We start from the raw sequence: 21,359 nt of genomic DNA on the forward strand, positions 1-21,359 counted from the left end.
CTGCTACTGCATTTTGGCTGGTTGACTAGATTGTGGCGAGAGCATTTCGCTCTGTGTCAGTGCTTGATTTCGTCTGTTGGACTAAGTAGTGGGTGACGTCTATGGCTTGGAGTCATCACATGCCTAGCTCTTGTACCTGCCAGACTTGCCTCCCACATCTCTAGCTGGCAAACCAGCTACCTCCCTCAGAGGAGCACCCTCCCACCACCAATCCCCGTGCCTGCCTTCTGCCTCTCTCTTTCACTGTCCATCACACCTGACTCACGTACCAAAAACCTAGTCCACCTGTTGAAATGTAGCGCTGTTACTGTGCATCCATCCAGCCCCATGTAGAGGCAAACATACATACGTGTGTGTGTGTGTGTGTGTGTGTGTGTGTGTGTGTGTGTGTGTGTGTGTGTACAGATACAGAAAAAATATTGTACAAAATTCTAAAACTGTTAAACTACTTTTCAACTTAGTTTCTGAAATTTTGTAGGCACTTGTTATAGTGTGGCCCAAGTTTTTGTACACCTCCTTCATAGAAGGTTGTCGCCTATGTATTCAACCATGAGGCAACATTTTCTTTGAGCTCGTCATCATCGTTGAAATGTTGACCACCAAGGACAGATTTTAGGTGTAAGAGGAGATGAAAGTCGCTAGGAGCGAGGTCCGGGTTGTACGGAGGATGATCAAACTCATCCCAGTGAAATTCCCGAAAGAGTAGTTTGGTCATATTCGCCATGTGAGGTTGAGCATTATCATGGAAAAAACACCACCTTCCGACAGTAATCCTCAGTGCTTGTTCTGTATAGCGCAGCGCAATTTCTTAATGGCCTCACAGTAACTGTGGACATTGATTATTTGGCCTTGTAGTAAGAAATCAATCTGCAAAATGCCTTTTCTGTCCCAAAAAATGGTGCACATGACTTTTCAAGGTGTCAAGATTTGCTTATGGTTAACCTTCGTTCGGGTGAACTGTGCTTCCATTCCATTGTTTGCTGTTTTGTTTCAAGGGTGTCGTACGATATCCAACTTTCATCCCCCCTGACTATCCGAGAAAGAAAACCATTGTCTTCTTCATTGTAGCATGTCAAAAACTGAAGTGCACTGCCCATCCATTGTTTTTTGTGTTGTTCAGTAAGAATTTTGGGTACCCAATGTGAGCAAAGTTTTTGAAATTTGAGGTTTTCAGTAACAAGTTCATGAATTAGTGAGTGTGAGATTTGCGGAACTTCCATAGCAAGGGCACTAAGGGTAATCTTACAGTTGAGTTTAATCTTCTCTTCTGTTGTGTGAACCAGTTCATCAGCAACCACAGACGTGTGTCCTCTGTGTCCTTCATCATGCACTTGGTCATGTCCATCATTGAACATTCTGACTCATCTTCGACCCATTGAATCATTCATAGCTTTCTGTCTGTAAACTGCACAGATTTGTCGAATTTCCTTTGTTTTAACTTTCTTTGAATTCAGAAAATGAATCGCAGATCTGATTTCACACGAGGTGGCTTTTTCAATTACGGCTAACCTTATAAAGAAGTGCTACAAAACACACGTCAGCAGCAGCGATCTGAAAATGGCATACGTGTCTTCTCCTTGAGTCAAAGTAACTGCCGTGCATGCTCGGAACTGCAATCATAGTGCTGCTGCGGATAGAAATAGAAACAGAACTTACTTTGTGGACAACCCTAGTAGTTACATTCTACTAGAATTTTCCTACGATGCTCAACTTGCACATCTTGATTCGTACCAACTTTCTGCTCTTTTATGTTCCTTACTCACTACTGGATAAATTGAAAGTTATGATTAATTGTTGCTTTGGCATAATGCTAGTATAAGTGGACTGTTTAATTTTTCTCTGGGAGTTTTCTCATTGTAGTATGCTTCATTGCAGGCCATATTCAGACATAGTTCAGTTTTCAACATCTGGCAGTCCACCTACGGCTCCTGCTTCTCCAGTACTGAAGGAAGCGACTGTTTCATCACTGCATCTTGCTTGGCAAAAGCGACCTAATGATGTTGAATTTTGCCTGCAGATGGATGATTTGGTTTCAGGACATGGTTTCAGACCAGTTTACAACGGACCTGAAACTCACTATGTCCAAGATCGCCTCTACAGGCACACAGAATACAAGTTTAGAGTGAGTCAGTTTTTCCATCTAAAGAGTACATTTAATGCTACATGTTTACTACGTGTAATATATGTGCCTTAGTTTAGATTTAATTGCTGAAAGTGAACCTGTAATTTACATTTTGTGTTTATAGCTCCAATAAACGACATCCTGTTTCAGCGAAAGATGCAAATGTAAAATTTTGTTCTCTTTTGTTGTGCACAGCCATTAAATTATATTGCTAGTGAAGAGTTTATCTGCCACCGGCACAGCTTCTTTTACATAATGGCTCTAATTTTACAGCTATGTGCACATAATGAAGAGGGAAATTCTCGGTGGTCGGACGAAGTGTGCTATCGTACTCTACCTGGTAGGCCAGCTGTTCCTTCTAGACCAAGTGTGAAAGGTCGCATTCATACACACACCTTTAAAATAAAATGGGAACCACCAAGTGATACTGGTGGTGCTGAAATAACTGCCTATACAGTGGAGCTGAATGGTGGAAGAGGTAAGGAAGAATTGTTGCTATAGTAGTAGTAGTAGTAGTAGTAGTAGTAGTCGTCTAAAATTAACAAAATTACTAAGTGTAAGTGGAATGGATTAAGAAAGTTTGTGATAAAGCGATCATGGCCCTTAAGTCATGAGCAGCTTATTATGCATTATTGCTTTTGTTCTAATTCACTGAAATCAGTGAGAAGGTGATGGCATTGAAATCCCTTTCTCCATCTTGGCCTTGCGTTCCTCTTCAACAAGCTATCATTTTGTTGGAAACAACACATTTATGAAGCTCCATAGCCTGCTTTAGAGTGCTATTAAACAATGTCCACCTTATAAATAAATTTCTGATGAAACGAAACATTGATGTTTATATAATTAATGATTGAATGAATGAACAAATGACTGAACAAATGTGTCAAGTGAACACACTTAATAAATATTATTCTGTTCACATAACATTCAAGGAATGTTTAGATTTCTGATGTCTTGCACAGTTAAGTAAACACAAATGAGGCTACAACATCTGTGAATGATTGTGCAATAATGATCTTTTACTAATACTTGGGATTTACAAATAGAGATTTACCATTTCTGTTTGTTTCAGGTTTTGAGAGAGTCTATACTGGCCCAGAACTGGAGTATGTATGTGATCGGCTGATGCCTGGCACAACATACCAAGCACGAGTCTCGTGTAGTAGTGCTGGTGGCTGCAGTGATTACTCAGAGCCTTGCATTGTTACGACTGAGGCAGTGTGTCCTGGGCAGTGTTCACCTCCTCGCCTACATGGAAAGGCCCGTGCCACATCACTTGCTTTAAAATGGAGTAAGTTATTATTCCTGATTTCTGTTCCATTTCTTCAGTGTGACACTGTTTTGAAGAGTGTTGGAAAAAACAAGGGTCATAATTGTGTACAATGAGGGTAGCTGAAATATACACAGTCAAATTTCTCGATACTCATTTGTTGCAGAATCCTAGAACATGTAGTAAAACCTGTTTCTAGTCATATCTAGGGATTTGGATATTTTTTCCTTAAATAGGGGTTTTCCTTAAATGGAGGTTTTGCCACAGAACATGAAAGGAGTGACCCAGAATCATAAATCAATCATGTTTGGGTGATGTAAGTGCTATATAATTACAAAATTATCCTGTGCCATAAATTTAAATGTAGCAAATATATAATTATTACATTTTTCACAGAGCACATTATTTATTTGTCAGTAAGTCTTGTTTATTTTGTCCTTCCAGCATATTGTATTGAAAGAAGTTGTTGCTTCAGCTGGTGAATATTAGAATTGATCCATCTACATTGAAAGAGGAAAAGAAATTCTTGACTGTTTCAGTTACTTGCACAGCAGCAGCAGCAAAACTTGATGCTATGCCCCCCCCCTCCCCCTCCCCCTCCATCAAAGTCCCTGCCAGCTTGTACCTGTGTTCCTTCATAAGTATTTCACTGACACCAATGTCGGGTATGGAAGTTATGACATAATCATAACAAATAATGCTCTGGAATGTTGCATTTTTGGAAATATGTTTTTCTACTCCATTCTTCTTCTGGAAGAACATTGTCTTCAACAACAACTGATGTACGACAGCCAGCCTATGTGAAACAATTTAACATAGTCTGTTGTGTTACAGAATTCTAGGCAGCAACAAACGTATGTTAGTCTGTACAATGGTGAGTCTCATCACTTCCTTCCTCTCAAAGAATGAAATTGACTTCTACTCAATTGCTACTTTGTATTTGGATTTACAGTGTATTATGCCCAGGTCCAGAGGCTGAAGATGACTTCTACAGTTTGGAGAAAGAAACACTACTTTACATTCTGAAATTACATTTCTTTACGATGTAAAAGGCATAAGTCAATAATAAGTACAATTTTCCTTCTTGCTGCACTCGTCTTGGCATCTAAATGCCCAAAAATGCTGTAAAGATTTCTGATATCTCCAGGGATTGCTATTGTACTCATAAGTTCAAAGTAGCGTTTTTATGTTTTGGAAACACATGGGAACTAATAATGGCAGCAACTTCTAACTTCCATTATTATGTACACATAATAGCATTGTCATTTTATTTACTTTTTATTACTCCTGTGGCATTTTTCTCCCATAATAGAATATGATTTTGCAGGAAGTAAATTATAGAAGACACAAGTTTCATCAGCATTCAAAAAGTATTTGGCCTCATACTTGGAGCCAAGCGTGGCAGTTTAACGTTCATCCACTACTTCTCACTTTCTGCGACCAGAGCTGTACTTTCTCCATGTACACTTTGAAATAACAGTTTACAGTGATTTTTATTTATTTTTAAAAATTCAACCAGCCATTCCTTTTTTGGATTCGCAGGAATCATCAATTTTGGAATTAAGAAATGCTTCCATATGTTTTAATATGATGCACATGTAGACAGTGCTAAATCGTATTTCTGCACCATGTTGGAAAGATTCATTTTAAGATTGTTATTGTCTGCTTTTGTTGAACTGTAAGCTTTCTACATTTGCCTCCATAACTATACAAAAATAAAATTGATAGCTTCAGCACTTCAGAAACCGAACAGTTACACTTTTAGCACTTCATACTTGTAGCCTCAGTGACTGTGATGTCAAATCATGTGACCTCTGTTACAGAAAAATTGATTTCCAATTCTTTTAACGGATCTGGCGGTATCATTACAAGCTAAGTAGAGTTATTGACTACATTCTAGGCGCACGCCGACCTGTTGAATCAGTTTCCATTTACAGCATCATAAGACAAAAATTATGACTTGCGTGAAGCGGAAACAAATCAGAAACTTACCAGAACATGTTAGGAACTATGTAAAAACTGGATTCCAATTTGCAGAATGTTTCATTTTTATTCCTTAAAAGTGGACCTTTTCTTAAGCGGAGTCCTTTAAAGGCGGGGAGAAATACATTTTTTATGGGAGTTTTGCTGGGACCAATTGAAATATTCATTAAAAGTAGAATTTCCTTTAAAGGAGGCTTGTTAATTCAGGGTTTTTCTGTACTCTGAACTCAAATATCATTAGGTATTTTGGACAGAATGTCCTTTTCCATGTCAGATAACATGTATTCCAAAAACATTGATCGTATAAAACCCAACTCTCACTTTTCTCATATGACATCAGAAAGTTATGTGAAAGGTTTTACACTGAAGACAGCAAGCCTCCCACATGTTTGTCAGTAAAAGCTTCGAAAGTTATTTGTTGCAATTTTGATGATTTGCTGTGTTGACTTCTTGGGTCTGTAAGATATTCCTTCATCTGTGAGCCTTGTCATCCTTCTTCTTCTTCTTCATCATCATCTCCAAAGAACTACAGCAACCCGTATCCATTTGAACTTCCTTCCTGTACTCTTCTCTCGGTCTTCCTCTGCACTATGCATGCACCTCTCCCCTCCCTCCCCCTCACTTCCCACCAGTACTAAATTGGTGATTCCTTGATGTCTCAGTAACTAGTCCCTTCTTTTAGTCAAGTTATTCCAAGAATTTCTTTTCTCTCCAGTTCTGTTCAGTGCCTCCGCATTAGTGCGACTTACCCATCTTTAGCATTCTTCAGTAGCACCACATTTCAAGCTTTTGCCCATATTTCACATTCACATTCACACAAAGCTACAGTACAGCCAAATGCCATAAGGAAAAGCTTCCCAACATTTACATTTATATTTGATGATAAGAAATTTCTGTTCTTCAGAAATGCTTTTCTTGCCATTACCATTGGCATTCTTCTTTTTATGTCCTCCCTACTTCAGACATCATCAGTTATTTTGCTACCCAGATTTCAAAACATCAAATACTTTTAGTATCCCGTTTCATAATTTAGTTCCCTCAGCATCATGATTTAATGCTACTGTATTCCATTACCCTTGTGTTGCTTCTGTTGAGTCTCATCTTATAACCTCTTTTCAAGGCACTATCCAGTCCATTCAACTGATAATCAAAGTCTATTGCCGACTCTTCCAAAATTACAATGTCATCAGCAAACCTCGAAAGTTTTGATTTCTTCTTCTTCTTAAACTTTGTGATTCCCCTTCCAGATTTCTCCTTGGTTTCCTTTACTGCTTGCTCAATGTGCAGACTGAATAACACGGGGCATAGGCTACAACACTGTCTAACTCCCTTCTCACCAACTGCTTCATTTTTGCACTCTAGACTCTTAAGACAGCCGTTTGGTTTCTATAAAAGTTTAAATAACCTCTTGCTTCCTGTACTTTACACCTGCTACCTTCAGAAGTTTATCAAAAGCTTTCTCTTAGTCTACAAATGCTATAAATGCAAGTTTGCATTTCTTGTCTAATAGGATAAGTCATTTGGCCTGTATTGCCTTGTGTATGCCTACATTTCTTCAGAATCCGGTCTGATCTTCCCTGAGGTCGGCTTCTACCACTCTTTAGTAAATAATTCCTGTTATTGTTCTGCAATCTTGACTTATTAAACTGATAGCTTGGTGATATTCACACCTGTCAGCATCTGCTTTCTTTGCAATTGGAGTCTGAGGGTATTTTGCCTGTCTCATACATGTTGCACACTAGGTGGAACAGTTTTGTCACAGCTGGCACTCCCAAGGATATAAGCAGTTCTGAAAGAATTTCGTCTGCCCCAGGTGCCTTGCTTTAAATTCAGTCTTTTGGTGCTATGTCAGGTAGTTCTAACAGTATCATATCTCTCATCATCATCATCATCATCATCATCATCATCATCATCATCATCATCATCAATCCCCCCCCCTTTTCGTATAATATTGTCTTAAAGCTCGTTTCCTTTTATAGCCACTCTGTATATTATATTCATACAGCTGCTACTCTTTTCTCCAAAGATCTCTCTAATTTTCCTTTGGGCAGTATCTGTTGCTCTTCTATTTATACATACTTTGATAGCCTTGCATTTGTCCTCTGGCCATTCCTGTATCACCATTTTGCACTTTCTGTCTATCTCGTTTTTATAGTCTGTCTCCCACTTACCGGCTTCATTTGCTGAATTTTTATATTTGCTCCTTGCATAAATTAAATCAGTATCTCTTCTTATATCCAAAGATTTCTAGCAGCCCTTGTCTTTTTACCAATTTTATTCTCTGCTGTTTTCATAATTTCATCTCTCAGAGCTATCAATTCATCTTCTACTGTAATCTTTTCACCTGCTGGTCTCAGTCAGTTCTTGCCAAATGCTCTCTGAACAACTTCTGCTTCTTTCAACTTACATGAGGTATAAGGTATATCTTTCTTAATTTCTCGCCTTTTTGCAAGTTCTTTATGGCCAGAGTCCATATCTGCCCCTGTAAATGTCTTATAGTTAAAAATCTGGTTGTGAAAGCTATCTATTACCACTATATAACCAATCTGAATCGTTAGTCTGTTCACGTCCTTTTCATGTATACAACCATCTTTCATGATTTTTAAATAAAGTCTTGTGTATTGACTTTGCTGTAGCACCTGTAAAAATAAGATGCACACCAATTATTTAAAGTGGCTATTATTACTTCATTTTAATCATTGTTAATAATTTCTTACATGCTAGGTGACCCTGAATATGATGGTGGATCGCCACTGACTGATTTTGAAGTTGAATTGGCCCAGGCGGATTCTACCAAGTGTACGGTGTATAGAGGCAAAGAAGCTGAATGTGTTGTTTCAGAACTTTCACCAGGTCAACTTTATGTCTTCCAAGTCCGAGCATTCAACAGGGTTGGTGTAAGTATCTAATATATCTTGTCGGTACTTGAGAGGGGCCGGGGAGGAGGGCGGAGACACAGTGAGGGTTCTGTCAGGGAAGTTCTTACATTAACGAGGAAAATAACAAGTAACACTAGTTATTTTTCACGATTTATGTAAAGCAGGGGTGTTCAACTGTTTTAGGCTTTAGATTTCCTACATGTAATTTAGTCCATTTAGAGATCAAATGAGTTAAAAATTTATAAAAGCTTTAAGCACAAAACAACACTGTAGCCAAAATTAACCACTTTAACTACACTAAATACATATAAGGTAATTTTCTCTCTCTCTTAAGATGTAGGCCTACTACCCAGTTCTCAAGTTAGTAGGCATGTGAACAAAATTAAAATATACATCATCATAAATATTAAGAAAAGGCTTAGTGAGATGCTTGGCTTTGCATATTATTGTTAAGTTCATTATAATCTGCTGAATAAATCCTCAAACCCAACCTTCACAGTCTGCAAGATGAGTATCAGTTAGTTTCTTTCTACACTTTGATTTCACAATGTCCATAGTTGAAAATGCTGCCTCACATAAATAAGTTGATCCAAAAAGTGATTAAACATATGATAACACTTTTATATTGTTCCGAAAGTTTTCTACTTTAAGGAAATGTCATTTTGAAATCGAATTATTTTCTCTTCAGCTTTTGCCTCACTAAAACAGAAAGCAGTATTCATTTTACATTAAATATCTTCCACATCCACTTTTTGTGAAGATTGAGCTATGAGCGCTAGACCAAGTTCCATCGCCTTGAAATTTGAAACTCGGTTTTCAATCTCCGTCTTCAGTGCTGTCACATTGGCTGTATACTTCTTTGCAGCTCCTTGATCTAATGATGTTTGTTGATCCAACAGTTCTGAGCGTATTTGAGGAAAGTGTTTCACATTTAATTTCTGTAAGTGTGCTCTCCTAAGGTCAAAGTTTTGCATGAAATACTTTATAGAAGATGTAAAAATTATGACAGTACATTTTTTTCCTGGAAGCTCATTGCTTCACTCATTTTAACTCATATTAGTTACAAATGCCAAATGTATCAACCAGCTCAAATCATACAATTCTGAGTAATCTTCCTCTCTTCAAGACACAGAGGATGTTATTGCTGGCAGAAATTCTCTAAATATGGTTAAAACCATACCCAGCTACTGAACTTTGGTGTGCAGTAGGTGTTCTCCATATTGGTCATCCAATTCTTCTAATTGCTCTCTAACCTTATTTCTCTGTGGTGACTGTGAGCGAATTGAATCCAGCTTTTGTGACAATACTCATACCATGTACCATTTTCAAAATATGTCCACAAAGCACTTGCTGATGCACAATACAGTGCTACTTAAAGAAAGGCAGGTAAGATTCGTTGTTCACACAAAAGGTAACAAATCCTTTGTGATTGCCTACCGTGCAAGGTACTCCATCAGTACTAATAGACTAGTTCCTAAACTGGCAAACCATATTTCGAAATAAAGGATTTGAACGCATTGTAAAAGTCTTCTCCTGTAGTGTCTATCAAGATCAAAATTGTAAGCAAGTCTTCTTTTAGACTGAAATCCGAAAACGTCAATCTTATAAAAATTATAACTTGGAGTGAATCAACACCATCTACTGACTCATCTAACTGCATTGAGAAACATAAGAAGCATTGCAAATCTGTTATCAGTTAACCTTTTACAGTTTCTACCATTAATTCCACTTTTCTTGTTATAGTAGTCTTGACACAGACATGTCTCTGATGGCTGATATTATCTCTGATTTGTTTTTAAGATTGGAAAAAACAAGGACTCACTTGCTGCCAGAAAGCACTCCTTAATAACTGTGCCATCATCATATGGTATTGCAGGTTTCATCAGTACTTGTGACACACTAAATAATGCAATGTTTGATGAAAGACTTTTTTGTACAGGCTTTACAAAAAACACTTCTGTGACTGTAAATTACTTTTAACACTAGGAAATTTCTTCCTCTTCATGTCACTACCAAACTGGTATTTTGCAAAAATGGCTCATTTAAACAGATTTCTGACAAATGACTTCAAAGATCCACGCATAAAGCTATGGCGATTGACCAGTCATTTGTGATCGATGGGTTGAGCACCCTTACTGTAAGATATTCTCCTACAGCTTCAAAGTCCCCTTAATTTGGAGAAGGCTAGAGATTGGTGAATTTAGGGAAGAAAACAGTTCAGAGGCATTGTATGTAGGTAATAGTGTTAATGATCCAGCAGTAAATAAAGAGTCCTTAATTTTTCAAATGTGCACAGTGGTCTCAATCAGAGGTGCATTGTAATGATAAAAGTCACTTTTCTTCTGAAAGCAATGTTTCTCTTTGTTGATTTTGGGATTCACTTTGCCCATAATAACAAAGTGGCACATGCCCATTTTTATTGTTGTTGATATGAGGAGAATAATGTTCTAAAATTTTGTAAATGTGTGGTTACAACCCCCATTTTGTGCAAAGATATATTATGTACAGTGACTCGTTTGAAGTAAATCCCACAGATTGCTTTTAGTCTGAACAGTATTGACAGTTTCCCTCTTTTTTTTAATCGAATTGTCTTCCACTGCAAATTTTTGTTTGTAATGATTTATGGTAATGTCTCACTTCACAGATACATTAATTATCATGAAGGCTAGTATGCCCAATTTAAAGATGTGCATCACCTTAACATTAATGTAACTTGAACAACCCTAGAATCTAGCGTACTGCAGTGGTCCAGGCACATTGATATTTGCATTTCAAGACAATAATGTGTGTTTGTTGTATCATGCTAGGCCTAAATGAAACATTTCAAGTATGATTAGTCATTCCAATTGAGTAATGCATGGTTGAATATGTATGTGTCTTACTGCCTTAGGATGATCAGTATGTGACAGATAGTGATAGTCAAAATAATAAAATAAAATTAAGTACAGATGTGTATTGTATGATGCAGCTCCTAACCATTGTGAAAGCTATGCAACACTGCCTTAACAAAATATTTTTTCATGGTAAATATGATACTTGTCTCTTTCTCCACCACCACCACCACCACCACCAACAACAACAACAACAACTACTACTACTACTACTACCACTACCACTACTAAGTACATTAACTGTACAAATTATATTAATTTATAGCCAGGTCTACAGTATAATACATATTCACTGAGTTTCGTGACCTTATACTTTAATTTTTGTTGTTATAGCCTGGCCCCTGGTCAGACCCTCTAGAAGTTTTGAGTGGAGCTGCACCTCCTGAGACACCCTCACCACCTCAGGTTAACTGTCGTTCCTCGCAACACGTATTCGTCCATTGGTTGGAGCCTGTAAGCAATGGTGCAACTATCACAGACTACCGCCTTGAGATGAGTCAGTCTGACAATGAAAATGATTTTTCTACTGTGTTCCAAGGTCTTGCTAATTCCTGTCATATCAAAGAACTAGTCCCAGCTACACCATATTATTTTAGGTTGCAGGTGAGTAATATTTATTTTAGTAGCAATAGTTAACATAGCCCTTTAAAATAGCTGAAAATTTACATACAGTGTAAGATTCTTGCCGCCATCATTTCACAAATACAGTGCCAGCAGTTCCATTATATTTGAAATTAGTTGCAAAAAGCAGATTGGCTTGCTGTGTCGCTACCTATGATTTAGGTATTAACTCTGCCTTACAGTTAATATGTAACTGATTTACCAATATTAATGCAAAAGATTTTTGTAGTTTGTCAGATAATAATTGTACTATTATTGAAATTGGAAGTAGAAACTGAAAGCAGGAAAAATGAAACTTTGCACATAAATAAGCCTTATTTTTATTAATAAAATGATACGTAGAAAAAGTATTAATTGAACATTAAAGTTCATTTTAATTCATTAAATTAGACTTACATTTTTTGGAACATTGTTTCAGGAAACAGTGATGTAAATTTATAATTTATTTAGTAAAAACAGTTGTGGTCTTGAATAAGTTGTTACTTTTTATTTCTGGATGACTGATTTGATCGACAACAAAGATCATCAGATCTACATTCTTTTGTGATAATAGGGATCCCTGCCATGGTTGGGCCTGCTGCATGCCAGAGGTCCCTACTATCACCAAGGAGTGTCAATCTAATGATGGTATCTGTAGCAGATTGAAACCAGTCATCACAAATAAAAAGTAACAAATGTGACCACGACAGTATTTACTAAATAAATTAGACTTATATGCTTCAAATTAGGAACTGTATTTTGTGTCCGTGATGTGCATTTGTGAGTGAAGTGGACTAGAGTAGCTGTTCTCAGAAACATCCTTTGCCTGAGTTTAACTTTCATTTTTGGCATGGAGACTTTTTGGTTTATCTATTAATACACACTGTTCCTGTAAAATAAAGAAGTACTAGAGCAACTACATACACGCAGTAATGGTATTGTACATTGATGGAAGAATAAACTCATCCCATGGAATTAGATAAAACAATAAAGTGTGTCAGTATACAGTAGTCAATCATGAGAGGAGACATTTGGACTGAAATTAAAGCATGTTTGTAAAAAAAGAAAGAAAGAGCAGAAGTTAATGCATGTGACATAAAAAGGTCTCAGTTTTGTTTCTGTGTTGGTTAAAAGGATGAGTAGCTATTAAATGAAAACACTGTCATTTTCTTTTGTTTCAGGCAAGTAACAGTGCAGGTTGGAGTGGATTTTCTGACAGCACACTAGCTGTAACACCACCCTCTTCGCCATCAGCTGTTTCCTTACCTCGCTACACAGCCACTCCACTGACAATCTCCCTCACATGGCAACAGCCAGATTGTCATGGTGCTGAAATTCTCCACTACAATATTGATTTGGGTGACAGGGTTGTCACCACTTGTGGACCTGTATTAGAACATACATTGGAAGGTCTACAGCCAGAAACTACTTACAGGTTTGTGTTACTGTAAATTTGTGTTGTCATAAATTATTCATTGAAAAAATGATTGATACTGTAGTCTTATTATAAGACATGGCAGTGGTTGTTACAGTTCCACGAGTTTCCCTGTAGCCACAGATAAAGCAATAACAAATCCTCAAAATTTGATAATTGCAACGTTTATGCAAGATGTTTCTATGATAAGAGAGAAAACTCTCAAGGACGATGGAACAGCGAAAAAGTAGCAAAATGGGAAGTAACCTTGTCAGATATTCAACATTAAAATTGCTGCTTGGTGATAACCAGTAAGAGAAAACGCAATCCTTTTAACATGTATGGGCATATGAGGGCCTTTTTGGAACTGAAGTATCACAACAAATGCTCTGCCAGATGGGGGCTGAAAGAACCTTGTTAACTTATTTACATCGCTGTTTAGATTATGGAGGATTTGGGTAGACGACAAGAAATGTTTGTTGCTAAAATGCCACTATTGAGATTCCAGAATGACATTTCACAAATCTTCGTCTTTGTAAGCATCTTTTACCTGTTGTACAGTCTCTAAACTGTTATACTGAATTGCTTGTAAATTGTAGCACCTTTCCTTGCACTCTTTGTTACACAAAGAAACTTAGGGTTTCCCCAAAATATTTGCATTTCTTTGTCCCTGGGGACCAAGGAAACCAATTGTAAGTGGTGGTGTTCCTGCATTTTATAAGGAAATTTTATTTTGCTCATCAATATCTAGGAGATTCTATTTCAGTCAGCATTCTTCTATTTCAGCCAAACACTATATTGGAGTCTTCTTTAATTTTGAAATGAGATTGTCCCAAAGACTATTCTCTGCTACCTTGTGTTGTTTTTGTGCATACAGACTTTGAAATCCCTTGAGAGTTACACAAAAATGAAAGAGATTTTCTATCTTCGAAGCGACTGTGCATCACATTATTTTGTATGAATGAATTGTGCAGTGTGAACTAAAAGATGGAGCACTGCCTATCCTGCTGGATGATAAAGATTCTGCTCTGGTGTAAGTGAATGAGCCATTGAATTGAATATAAGAGGAAATGAGCAATTTCCTGTTTCTTTTTTAAGGAAGTTTTCTTAAAGTAGTCATTCATTTAGTCAAGGAAGGCACCTGAACCATTAATCTGAATGTTTTGATGTTTGTGTGTGACCTTTGGATAGCTGAACATTAGAGATCAATATGGCTGTGGGTCATATTCAGAATAGTTTCGTTCAACACACAGCTTTGTGTGACCTACTGTGTAAAGTAAAGGCTACTGATTTTCATAGGTTCTTTATCAAGCTTGTAAATCTAAGAATACATTCAAATAATGCAGGTGATAATACATCTTTCTCACCATTCAGATCCATGTTGTAATTCTTGTTGAATACACATACAAAGGCATGCATCACTACATGAAAATTGTACAGTTTCAGACTTCACCATGCTTCATTACTTTCATCCGTGAATATCTGAAAAATCAAACAGTGGAAAATCCAGGATGAAATGTAACAATACTACGAAAAGGAAAGTTGCTAATCGCCATATAGCGGAGATGCTGAGTCGAAAATAGGCACAACAAAAAGGCTGTCACAAATGAAGCTTTCGGCCATTAAGGCCTTTGTCAACAATAGACATCAACACACACACACACACACACACACACACACACACACACACACACACACACACACACACACACACACGCGCGGCTGCAGTCTCGAGCAACAGCACCAGTGTTGGAAGGGACTGGTAACTGAGTGGGGGTAAGGAAGAGGCTGGGGCGGGGAGGGGGAGTGAAGTGCTGCAGGTCAGACAGAGTGCAGGGGAGAGGTTGGGGAGGCCCCTTCCTTGTTCCCATTCGCGCACTCCATAGCTGTCATTCCGCCATCACACCCAGTCTTTTTACTTTTCTCTTTTTCCACTCCTTGCGAACCCCCCCCCACCCCCCACCCCCCACTCCCCACCTCTTCCATGCCCTCTGTCTAACCTGCAGCACTTCACTGTTCGCTACCCCACAATACTATCCCTCTCCCTCCTTGCCTCAGCCTCCCACTTACCCCCATCCAGTCGTCACTCTCGTCATTCACTGATGCTGATGCTGCTGCTGCTGCTTGCAGTGGGGTTTCAGTTGCCCGAGACTGCAGTCGTGCGTGCGCGCGTGTGCGTGCGCGCGTGTGCGTGCGCGCGTGTGCGTGCGCGCGTGTGCGTGCGCGCGTGTGCGTGCGCGCGTGTGCGTGCGCGCGTGTGCGTGTGCGCGCGTGTGCGTGTGCGCGCGTGTGCGTGCGCGTGTGCGCGCGTGTGCGTGCGCGCGTGTGCGCGTGCGCGCGTGTGCGCGTGCGCGCGTGCGCGCGTGCGCGCGTGCGCGCGTGTGCGCGTGCGCGCGTGCGCGCGCACCGAAAGACTGACTGTTGATAAGCTAGTACATGAGCTAGGAACCTCCACTGATTTTATTTCATGCTGTTTTTTGTGAGTATAGGATAAAGCATTATGTTTATTGATTCTGCTTTTTGATGAGACCCGCGTCAAATGTATCAAGTGAACACTGGCCTTCTTACGCAACTTACCACTATTTCCTTGAAGGATCTGTAATATGCTTACTGTTGAAACTACCAGTGTGCAATAAACCCACTTTTTACATTTGCCCAGATCTTTCAGGAAGAGCAGCTCAGTCCCAACAGACAGGATATCCTTTCCTGGCTCAGATACCCTCTCACTGAAGGGCAAGAGTTCAAACCCATTTCTAAGTTGTGAAGGGGGCAGCCTTGCAGCTAGTACAAAGTTTAACCTTCCACACTTAGCTCTGTATCCCATCACATTTTGTCATTTGCCCTCAGGTGTATGTGGACTAGTCATGTCAGGCATATTGGGAAGTGCTTGAAATCAGAGGTCACAAGTGACAGCACTGCCTGAGGTGCTGTGGCTTTTAGTACAAGTACCTCATTGCAACCGCATTGCGCAGGGCCGGCCTGAAGCCTGCTGACTGTTAATAACACAATGTCCAACTGTTTCCATGCAGTGACCAGTTCCCCTTGCATCTGTGCACAGCAGACACAGGTGCTATCTAGCTTTACCTGCATTCCGCTGTACAAAAACAAGTACACTATTATCTGAAGCAGTCAGGAGGCACTGCTGCTCTACTGCTTGTGGCTGTCATTGCAGTAGAAACTCAGCTCGCATTACACTATAAAGCTGTGTAGAACTAGGTACTGCTGGCGGTTTTTCACTGATCGACCATAAGACCACTACTGATTTGGGTTATATTTTAACAATTTTACAAAAAAGATAGTTGCTACTCACTATATAGCAGAGATGCTGAGTCAAAGATAGACACAATGAAAATACTGTCACACTATAAACATTTGGCCAACAAGGCCTTTGTCAAAAATAGACAATAGAACAAAGTAGTCTGGCTTCAGCTGCCAGAGACTGTGGTAGCGAGCGGGTGTGCATACGTGAGCACGTGCGTGCATGTTTGACAAAGGCCTTGTTGGCCGAAAGCGTATTGTGTTAGTCTTTATGTTGTGCCTATCTGCAACTCGGCATCTCCACTGTATGATGATTAGCAACTATCCTTTTCTAATATTGTTATATTCGAGCCTGGATTTTCCATTGTTTGATTTGGGCTATATTTAAAGGCATTGTTTTGTTTAAAGCTTCCTCACTTAGTGTTACGTGAAAACACTTTGATCTCAAATATTTACGTTATAGAGACTGAAATTGTAATACACATTTGTGGTTGTCTGCTGTTATAAACGTCCATGGAACCCTACTTTTTTATTCTATATTATATCTTTGTTCTCAAAAGACTCATATTACAAGTGCTGTTTGATAAGTTCTCAGCCTCACCCCAAGATCTTGCCACTATTCACATGATTTTCTCCCCTCTTACATTGCTGCGCATGTTAGTGGATGTCACTTAAAATTGCAAGTCATTCTAGGCAGCAGTTGGCTGTAGGCAGTCATTTAAAGCAGTTGTAGTGCACGTGGTGTTGAAAACGGAAAAAAAATCAAGCATTTTGCAGTGATTAAATCTTTCGTAAAAGAAGGTTCAGCACCAGTCAAAATCCATTTGCTGCCTGTAAATGTATGTAGTGCCACTTCACCTTCAATTTCCAGAAATAAATTTGAAGAAATCGGCAGCAGAGTTAAATGTGGCCGTGAAAGCTTCTAGGTGGGACATCCAAAAAGTGCAACCACACTGGAGATCATTAACTAAGTGCTTAATATGAGTTTGGAAAATTTACTTATAGAGGTACATAGCGAAAGCACTAGGGATAGCAAAGGAACGTGATGATCACCTCTTGCACCAGGAATTGAACTTCAGAAAGCTTTGTGAAAAGTGAGTGCCACATGTGCTCACCGTGGATCACGAACACATTTGCACAACACTTTCTGTAAAGGGCTTGGTGTGTTTTAGGAAAAACAGAAGTGACTTTTTGCATTAATATGTGACAGTGGATGAAACATGAGTTCACCACTACATACCCAAATCCAAACGGCTATCTGTGCAGTGGATAGAAACCAGTTCGTCAGCTCAAAAGATGGCAAGGACTGTGCCATCGTCAGGAAAGATAATGGTATTGGTGTTTTGGATGTTAAAGGAATTTAGTTGGTTGACTGTCTTGAGAAAGGCAAAACTGAGAGTACTAATCTAAACTTCTAATGAAACAGGATGCAAGCATTTGTGAAAACAATGGGGAAAAAATCACCAGGACTCTTCACCAGTCCTCAGAAGTGTCTTGGCAATGGGGAAATTGAGGAATTTGCCCTATGAAGTGCTGCAACATCCACCCTATTTCCCAGCTTTGACTCCCTTGGGTTTCCATCTGTTCACAAAACCAAAGAAATTCCTTACTGGTCAGCACCTGTTGTCCAGTCAAGAAGCCATTGCGACAGTAGGTGGGTACTGTGAGCACTTCTGAAGGAATTCTTCAGAGGGGTTAATGGTATTGGAACACTGTTGGATAAAATGTATCTATATTAGAGGAGATGATGTTGAAAAATAAACTTCTTTGAAAGCATAATTTGTTATTTTCACCATGAGGCTGAGAACTTTTCGGGCTGCCCATGTATGTTAAAACAAAATAAATAAACTGAAGAAAATAGCTACCCGTTCTTTATAATGTTGTTGTTGTTTGTTAGAAACTTGCCTAATTAATGGCCGTGTACACTATTAGCTGTCAAATAATTATTTCTTTATATTTTTCAGGATAAGGATTCAGGCTGTGAATAGTGTTGGCCCAGGACCATTTTGTCCTGTACTGCGAGCTTCTACCCTTCCTTTACCACCTGCACCCCCTAAACTTGAGTGTGTTGGAACTGGACATAATTATTTGAAATTCAAGTGGGGTGATGGTAAAAACCTTGACTTCACGCAGTATATTTTGGAAATGGAGAATTCTTGGTCAAAAGAGTGAGTGCTTAACTATAACATTTTTTTTTATATTTAGTCTTTAAGTGTATTTTATTACTGCCAAGTAATAATAGTTCAGTGAAACTTAGATTATACATTGAAAGAACTGCTATAATTTAGTACAGAAGGAAAAATACCCAATGAGATAAACAGAAATGACACTTTCATTCAAAGACAATAACTGTACTGAAGTCACTACTATTCAATCATGGTTGCCTAGACATCACAAAAGGTGGGACTTGATTCTTTATATGACGTGTTATTACTATGGATGGCAATGCGTGCTCTGCAACATGCTTGCATGCTGGCCACAAGTTTGGTTATAAGTTCTTGTGGTAAGGTGTCTCGTTCCTCCACCAGCACAGTTGACAGCTGCTGGATGGTCATTGATACATGTGAATGTCCTGCAGTGTCTCTCCCTCAATCCTTCCCACACATGCTGAATGGGATTTAAGTTGGGGGTGGGGAATCTATACGCCGAATATCCTCGCATGCCAAGAACTGCTCCACCTGAGCTGTTCGATGCCATCGTGCTTTCTCATCCATACAAAGACAGACAGACAGACAGACAGACCTAAATGCACCCCTGAAATGATACTGTGTTGAAAGATTTGTAGGTCAGTATGCCCATGAAACATCATTTCCTCCACAACATAACACATGGACCATCAGAATGACAATGTTCAACAATCCTAGATGTAATGCACTGAAGAACATTGTTAAACATAATTGTTTTAATTTTTTAAATTTATTACTTACTATTTTAATCTTATTATAGTTCTTACATGTACTATTATATTTTAGTTATATTTTTATGCTCTACTAATTTTTCCTGTTTGCCTTTGAAGTTTATCTAAGGTAGAATCAAAGAGTACTGTATCATTATATTGTGCTTCAATAATACCTTTTAGTGCTCCAATGCTGAAAAAATCTAGTACTGTTGAGAAAAGGGAACTTCTTTGCTGGACTCCTCACTATGTTCTGAATTTCCCACTGTCGTGATAACCGAAACTTTAGCGGTGGCATGTATATTCTTTAGGACACTCATGGACATTTAATCACTTTCTTGTTTCACAAGTGCAACCACTACAGCTTTTGTTTCAATTGATTCAAAGCTTTCTCAAAATCTATGAACATAAAGAAAATTGTAATTCATACTCATTACTCTGTTCTGTAATTTTTTTCATTCCTTGCAACATTTTCTTTGTGCTATATGCATCTCTGTAAGCAACTAGTTCCTTTTCTTGATTGAAATCCAGTGTTTTCCCTATATTATTGATGATAATTTTAGTGAATATTTTTTACATTATAGATACGAAGTGGTAGGTCTATAATTTTTATCTTGTTTGTAACCTTTCTTGTGAAGCAAAATAATTAAATCGTTGCCCCAGTTTTAAGGAGCGATTTCTTTCACAAACTTTCTATAAATAACCTAGCAAGTTCCTTGTTTATAAATTCATGTCAGCTGTCATCACTTCTGTTGAAATACCATAATTTCCAGGAGTCTTCCTTGACTATGTCTTCGTAATGGCTCTTTACACTACATCAACCACCACTTCTGGTGTGTGTTTATTTTCTTATTATCAACTATTTTGGGTTTGTGATTCATCTCTTGAACTGTATAACCTTTCAAGAAAATCTTGGCGTTTCTTACATAATTATCTCTCGTTTGTTGGTTACAGTGGCACTTGCAATATTAACTGATGATGTCATATGTGTACCACACAGAAGTTGCTGTTGTCTTCGTTATATTTCATTGTTTTCAATTTCTCATGCCAAATCTTTATTGTGCCGTCTCACATCCTTTCAAAGAAAATTCTGAATAGTTCCATTGTTTTAACCTGTTGTTATCATCAGTATTTTGAAACCAACTCCTTTTCTTTAGATATAAGTCTTGTTCCAATTCAAATGTTCTTGACATTTGACTCCTTTATACCTGCAACATATTTTACTGTTTTCTGAAATACTCTGTTAAATAATTGTCACTTTTGACACTGTTTGTGTTATACTCTTCCCTACACTTAAGTAAATTCTCAAAATTTGTGTTTCTGTCATCCTGTCTAAAATATCTCTTTCTAGCTTTCATTTGTGTAGATTCCTAGCTTGGGTGTGAACATCTGTGGGACTGTCAAGTGCTACATTTGCTACAGAGCGATAGATAATGACATTGAAGATTCAGTCAAATGGCACATCACCAAGTGGAAAATTGATGGTAGAATGAGAATTTCACCAAAGTTTGTCAGTTATTACTGCTATGCTTGACTTTTCTAAGATTAGTGCTCAATTGGTTCCACAGATGCCCGTGCCCAAAGTGAAAGACTGCAGACTTCAAATTTGCCGGCAGATGATGATGATGATGATGATGATGATGATGTAAAAGACTGAAAGTGTTCCTTCATACAACATTACAATTTCATGTGTAACTCCAGTCCACCATTATAAACCGAAAAATTCCAGTGCGTTTAATATTGACATGGATATATGCCACAGAAAAAAAGTTCAAAAATGGCCTTAAATTGGAAGATAATAATTTTAGTGAATATTTTTTGCATTATAGAGAGGAAGGACACCAGTAAAGTTACCCATATTGAATTTGTGCTTCTACATACAACTTTGAATGCCTCAGGAAAATATGATGAGAAAGAAAATGTTTTGTTGGAACAAGACCACATTGAGCTGTACACTTAACACGTCAGCATGAGAGTTTGAGGGTGAAACATGTGGAAATACTGTGTCCACCATACAAACCAGATTTTGTGTTCTGTGGTTTTCAT

General features: G+C 38.4%; 1 protein-coding gene across 1 annotated transcript in view; it reads left to right on the forward strand.

The window, feature by feature from the left end:
- LOC126325726 (fibronectin type-III domain-containing protein 3A) overlaps nucleotides 1–21,359 on the forward strand; it is a 302,806-nt gene that overhangs the window by 256,289 nt on the left and 25,158 nt on the right. Inside the window, 7 exon segments of the mRNA XM_049995274.1 lie at nucleotides 1,876–2,122; nucleotides 2,396–2,600; nucleotides 3,195–3,413; nucleotides 8,100–8,272; nucleotides 11,479–11,748; nucleotides 12,927–13,180; nucleotides 18,382–18,585. Of these exon segments, the coding sequence (XP_049851231.1) occupies nucleotides 1,876–2,122; nucleotides 2,396–2,600; nucleotides 3,195–3,413; nucleotides 8,100–8,272; nucleotides 11,479–11,748; nucleotides 12,927–13,180; nucleotides 18,382–18,585 (1,572 nt within the window).

This window comes from Schistocerca gregaria, chromosome 2 (genome assembly GCF_023897955.1).
Source record: "Schistocerca gregaria isolate iqSchGreg1 chromosome 2, iqSchGreg1.2, whole genome shotgun sequence".
NCBI lineage: Eukaryota > Metazoa > Arthropoda > Insecta > Orthoptera > Acrididae > Schistocerca > Schistocerca gregaria.